The sequence below is a fragment of the Cetorhinus maximus genome, chromosome 9, assembly GCF_964194155.1.
Source record: "Cetorhinus maximus chromosome 9, sCetMax3.hap1.1, whole genome shotgun sequence".
Taxonomy (NCBI): domain Eukaryota; kingdom Metazoa; phylum Chordata; class Chondrichthyes; order Lamniformes; family Cetorhinidae; genus Cetorhinus; species Cetorhinus maximus.
This window is the reverse complement of record NC_135887.1, coordinates 112,398,938-112,405,073: the sequence shown is the minus strand read 5'-3', so window position 1 is coordinate 112,405,073 and position 6,136 is coordinate 112,398,938. Positions and strand designations below refer to the sequence as shown.

The 6,136-nt window shown below is 46.0% G+C and overlaps 1 protein-coding gene across 1 annotated transcript; it reads right to left on the bottom strand.

The window, feature by feature from the left end:
* Nucleotides 1-637: 637 nt before the first annotated feature.
* LOC144684940 (ras association domain-containing protein 10-like) lies at nt 638-3,407 on the bottom strand. The gene has a single exon (XM_078549379.1). The coding sequence runs from the start codon at nt 3,216-3,218 to the stop codon at nt 1,905-1,907; it is 1,314 nt and encodes a 437-aa protein (XP_078405505.1). The 5' UTR covers nt 3,219-3,407; the 3' UTR covers nt 638-1,904.
* Nucleotides 3,408-6,136: the final 2,729 nt, after the last annotated feature.

Genomic DNA, 6,136 nt, shown 5'->3' with positions numbered 1-6,136 from the left:
ATCCAATTCCCCTTTGAGTGTTAGCATTGAATCTGTTTCCACCGCCCTTTCAGACAGCACATTCCAAATCACAACAACTCACTGTGTAAAAGAAAATTCTCCTAAATCTCCTGTCTGGTTCTTTTGCCAATTATCTTCAAATCGGTGTCCTCCCATTAGCAACCCATCCCACTTTTTTTTGCTTTTATTCCACTTAATTTCTTTTCCAGTTTTGGCTTGCACTCTCTGCCTCAACTTTTGAACTGGGTTGGTGAAGCAGAGTAGAGAAGTAGCCAAGATAATTGCTTGGGCTTTGCTGAATCATCAATTCATTGGAACCTCATATTAATGAGAAGATCCAGAAGACAGGAACAGCTTCAGCCAACTTCTGTTTCAAGGTACTGAAACCGCCAGACCCAACTGCTCTCAGGTGTCAGCTGTGACCTAGTCCCTTTGCGTTGTTTTCTACTCCCTAGAAGCTATTACAGATAAAACACCAGATGTGACCCTTATCCCAATGCACACTACTAAAGTGGAGCTCAGCACGCAATCGTGAGCTAAATCAAAAGGGAGATGCAAGGTACAGTTTTTCTAAACATACACAACAGTATGGAGGCTTATGTATTTCCAGCGTACTGTACAAATAATTAGCTCCAATCGCATCTTCTCAACCCCCCACGGAAGAAGTTTAATTAGAGCAGCATTCACAAACTATTTAACACGGAAAAGGCAATGTTTAATTATCATCGAATGCATTGTATCTATTCTGCATTTCCAGGTACATTCACAGCAAGCAGAGTCAACACCTTGTGGAATTGATTGTGGGACTGGAAACCGTGTTGACATAAAACGCACAGCACAGAAAAAGGCCATTCAGCCCAACTGGTGCTGCAGAGGCACAGGAGCCTCTTCCTCTTAATTGCACTCCATCAAAATTTCATTCTATTTCATTCTCCCTCATGTGTTTAGCTAATTTCCCCTTAAATATATCTATGTTATCACATTAACTACTCCCCGCGGTAGTGAGTTCCACATTCTCACCACTCTCTGGGTAAAGAAGTTTCTCCTGAATTCCCTATTGGGGATCTTATATTGATCTCTCCCTACTTTTGATTTCTCCACAAATGGAAACATTGTTCCTAAGTCTTATCTATTACAATTATAAAGAATGTCAGGTCACCCCTCAGTCTGTTATAGAGAAAAGGCCTCAGCCTGTTTATTCTTTCTTGATTACTACAACCGCTCAGTTCTTAATCTATTCTGCCCGTGCCTCTATATCCTTTCTATAATATGGATTTATACTATGACCAAACCATGGTTTGGGGATTGTAAACCCTTAGCTGTTAAGGGATCACCTTTGAATCTGCAGTCCCGTGAGGAGTCAGGATCTGCTCCCACTCTGTTTACACTCTCACTCCCTCATCAAAACAGTAACTGGCACACTTAATGATGGGACCCTCAGACACCACCATGAATTGGAAAACCATCCTGAATCCTACATTACAACACCGTGTGAGAGACAGAATTCAGCATTTTACAAATGTCCTTAACAGAAGAAAAACGTGTAGTCAATTCCATTGCCTGCGAAGGAAACTCGGATCTCAAGACATATTAGAGCCAACTTGTGGCAAAGGTAGATAACCCAAGGTAAACAAAACGAAATACTCCTCCATAACAACACCTGGCCAACAACAAGCTGCAATTGTTTACAGAGGAAAAGGGTTATTTTATTGCAGTTTGTTCCATTACAGCGCCGTCCTGTTTATTAAGGGAGTAAATATTATTTGTGATTTATCCTCCCGTCTTGAAAGTAGCATAGATCAATTTTCATTTAATAACTCGTATTTTCTTATGGTTGGTTCCCTGAGAGAGTTTGCGGCTCGTGCTGTGTAATACACTCTATACTGAAGCCGTTCTCAAAACCGCTATACCAGAGACTCGGAGACTGGAATCGTGTCGGAATCCTGGCTATTCATGGAACTGAGGCCAGTGTCGGAATCCTCATCGGTGACGGGACAGCTTGTGGACAGAGCTCTTGACTCAACCCAAGCGCTGCTGCTCTCCGCGGGGGCCCGGTGCTCGGGGACCCTGATCTGGACACATGTCCTCGCCTCCTCCTCCTCCTCCACCGGCTGCCCCTCGTCCAGATTCAGCGAGTTCACCTTCTCCATCAGACTGTCCAGCTCGCTCTGTTTCTGCTCGCACAGCCTCTGGGTGTAAGCCAGGTCGTTCTTGGCCACCTCCAGGTCGGTGTGTAACCTCAGCCCGATGTAGAGGCTGGCGCCGAGCTGGGTCCGCACCCTCTCCTGCTCCACGAGGGACTCCTCTTCAGCCCTGCCGGCTGCCTCTGGGGGCGGTGAGGACTGGCTTGCTCTGCTGTCCACCTCCCCCTGCCGCCTCTTCATCCACCTCTGATTGAGCTCCTCCTGGATTTCCAGAGTGACCAGCTCCATTTGTTCTTCTTGATGAAGCAGCTCCTCCTGGAGGTGCAGGAGCTGCTCGCAGTGCCTGGTGTACTCCTCCAGCTCCTGCCCGAGGTGCCGGGGCTCGCTCTCCGGAGCTCTGTCCATCAGGTAGGTGTCCTGCACATAGTTAACCCCGTGCCTCTTCATCCGGTCGAAGTGGATCTTGGCCTCGTACCTGTCGATCTCCCTGTCCAGCTCCCTGATCCTTTGAATCTGCTGCCGGATGGTGTGATCCTGAGACAGGACCAGGTGGACCAGGGTCTCCATCCTCTCCACACAAGAAGCCTCTTTGCCGCAGCTCTCCTGCCTCTTGGACCGGTTGATCTTGGCCAGTTTCCTGAAGGCTTTGCGGACTACCCTCCTCTGCTTGTCCTGGGGCAGTGCCAGGGTGACCCTGGCCGTGCCCCTCAGGTTACAGGGGCTCTCTTTGCTCAGCACCACCTTGGCTTCGGCGCTCCTCGGCCCGTTGTTGGGCAGGGACGCCTGGCTCTTGACCAACATGAAGGTGACTTTCTCCTGCTCCTCTCCCCAGGCGCTCCAGAGCCGCAGGATCTTGGTCTTGTTGGGCAGCGTCCTCTCGAAGCCCCTCCACTTTTCCACCAGGCAGTAGGAGTCCGCGGGTCCAGACAGGAACTTGCTGCCCGCCCCATTCATCCTGCTCTCCTCCAGCAAGGCAAGGATGACATCGGCGCAAGTGTTCCGCCTGGACAGCCCCGAAATGACCTTCTCCTCCTGACAGAGCCACACGCTCAGCTTGCACTGCTCTGCGTCCATCCCCGGACTGAACGAGAGGGGATATGGCCCTCCAACCCTCGCTTTCTCCCTCTGGTCTCAAGCTCCCGAAAGTTCCCCTCACTCCAACAATTGCCCAAGTTTAACTGTCGCCCAGCACCCTCTCCTACTCTCCCAGGCGATGCTGAAATCTGACTGCTCCAACTCCCTCCCATCATGTGACAGGTCTTTGACAATAACTAGCCCGCAAACTTATCCACATCATATCACACGCCCCCTTTTCTTTCAAGGTTTCAGACATCTCCACTCACTTATGCTTCTGGAGAAATGGCCTGGACTTATTCTTTAATTTAAAAAAAAAACAAATCCTTAAGGCTCTTGATAAAAACCCATACCGGCAAAAAAAAACCCAGCAATAAATGAGAAATAAAATCCTTAAACTAATAACAGTGCAGTAGAATTGGCCAGATTAACTCGGAGGCTGTGTCTGATACACACACACACACACACACACATTCAGAACAAGGTCGCCCTCTGCAGTTTGAGAACTATCTGCCACTTGTTTCTGTCACTCAGTCCTGGTTTTGCTTCAGTTGTACATTTATTTCGGATTTACACTCTTATCCCTCATTTCACTATCAGACACATCCCCGCCCCTCCTCTCCCAGGGGGGAGTGATCCAGTGTTTCTTGGACAGAATACAGTCGGATTGTTAATAAGATGGCTAGCCATAAGCACAAATCTCCGATTTCTTTTTAAAACTCCTTCACATCCTCTTTAATTCCTGCTGCACCCAGAATATATGGAACAGTCTCATTTCTTTCCTCTCTCTCTCTCTCTCTCTTCCCCTACAGAAAAGCTTTGAAAAATCCCACAAGTGTTCAAATGCCTTCACTTGGGCGACTTTCAATTAATATATTCGAACCAATTAAAGATGCCTTGTGAAAACTCGAACAGCTCCTGAATATTAACATCAGACTCGCTCATATAGCCCGGCATCAGGCTGACTTACAAATCAAGGCATCTGGAAGCTGCTAATGTTTCCTTCTCTACATGTTTTGTTTAATAGGAATTCAGTTTGAAGCGAGTATTTTCTCGGGATCCTCCTTTATCTGGAAGCCGTTCCTCCGGCGTTATAAACCATCCAAAATCCATCTCTTACCGAACTCCTCGTGTGTGTGTGTGTGTGTGACATTTTTAGAAGTTTATTTAAGAAGAATATAAATGATTGTTCTTCAACAATTAGTAGGAACATGGGGTTTCAATCCATTGACAAACAAGCCTCCAGCGTTTAATCAGAATGCTTTTTAATTATTTATTCATCAATATTGTGTTTAAGATGTTTAAATTGATTGACGCTTTTCCATCATGGCCCATTCAGATGAGGGAGGTGTAATAATGGACTCCGTCAATCTGTTCTTCGGGCGGGCGACCCTCATTGGAGATGATCTCTACAGCGTCTCGTCCCAATCCATCACTGACATTGTTTAATCTGTTTTAAGAGAGTCATCGCTCCTCAATGCATCTCAGTTGTGTTTGGGTTCCCTTGTTATTCTAAAGCAGCTTTCGCCTCAAGTCACAACAGAGGCAGGATGTGTGGATGGAGTTGGGTTGCAGAGTAGAGGAGGGCGGGGGGAGGCTGGGGGAACAGAACACTACATTGTACCAGTCTTTCAAAGCAGAATGTGCTCTATTATTCTGCTAAAGGATGATGCAACTTTTTTTTTAAAGGAATGGTATATATTGACTGGGCCCTATTTTAAAGGGGTGCTGTCAATGAGGGGGGTAAAAAACCTTTACAAAGAATTTTCAGTTCTGAAACGCTCCCCAAAGACGGGTGTCTTTTTACTTTGTCCATGAAGCACCTTTGGATATTAAAGCTGCTATATAAATGCAAGTTATTATTATTGATGCGGTTGAAGCTGAGGGAAGGGAGTGGGTAATTGAAATTTTCAAAACTGAGATTGATAGATTTGAGCTGGGTGGGGATTAAAAGATATGGAGCCAAGGTGAGTTAAGATGCAGATCAGACATGATCTAATTTAATGATGGAACAGGTTTAAGGGGCTGAATGGCCTCCTTCTGTTCCACATGTTATTCATTTGTTGAAAAACACAAAACACAGTCCATATGATTTACAGGGAAATTGGTAACGCACACACATTTTCTCCTCGACCCCTGTCCTCTTTAAACATTACAACCCTTTAACTATTCCATCCTCAATATAAAATCCCAGAATCTTACAGCTCAGATGGAGGCCATTCAGCCCATTGTACCGGTGCCAACTCTTTCAAAGAGCTATCCAATTGGTCCTACTCCTCTTGTCCCAAAGCCCTGCAAATGTTTTTCTTTTTCAAGTATTTACCCAGTTCTCTTTTGAAAGTTACTAATGAATCTGCTTCCTTTGCCCTTTCAGTCACACATTCCAGATCACAACAACTCGCTGTGTAAAACAAATTCTCCTCACCACCTCCCCTACCTGGTTCTTTTGTCAATTACATTCAAACTGTGCCCTCTCGTTACTGGCCCTTCTGAAATAATTTCTTTTTTGAAAAAATGTCATTATTTTTCCTGTCCCTCTCCTTCTCACTGAAACTCTTTAATTTTCAGACTCCCATGATGGCTAACTTGACAAATTGGTGTTGGATTAAACCAAGGGGCACTGAGCTGATTTGGGTGATCTCATTGGGAGGGATGGGGGAGGAATAACAAGGTACTGTTATTATACTCTGTATCCCCAGGTCACATGGCAGGAGAATCAGTCAGAGTTATTGAGACGAAAAGTCCACCTGCGGACATCTGCGAGGGTAGCATCTGGTGTAGCTGTGACATGGTTGAATAGTTGACAGCCACCCCTTGTTTAGGATTGGCCATTTGGAATTAGGGCATAGCTCGGCCAGGCGTCTGTATTCCAACTCAAGCCATAACCAGGAGCTTATGGAACATTCCAGCACAGAAAC

Bases quoted from the DNA above. Each gene is read 5' to 3' on its own strand.
- LOC144684940 (XM_078549379.1), bottom strand. From the start codon at position 3,218: ATGGACGCAGAGCAGTGCAAGCTGAGCGTGTGGCTCTGTCAGGAGGAG.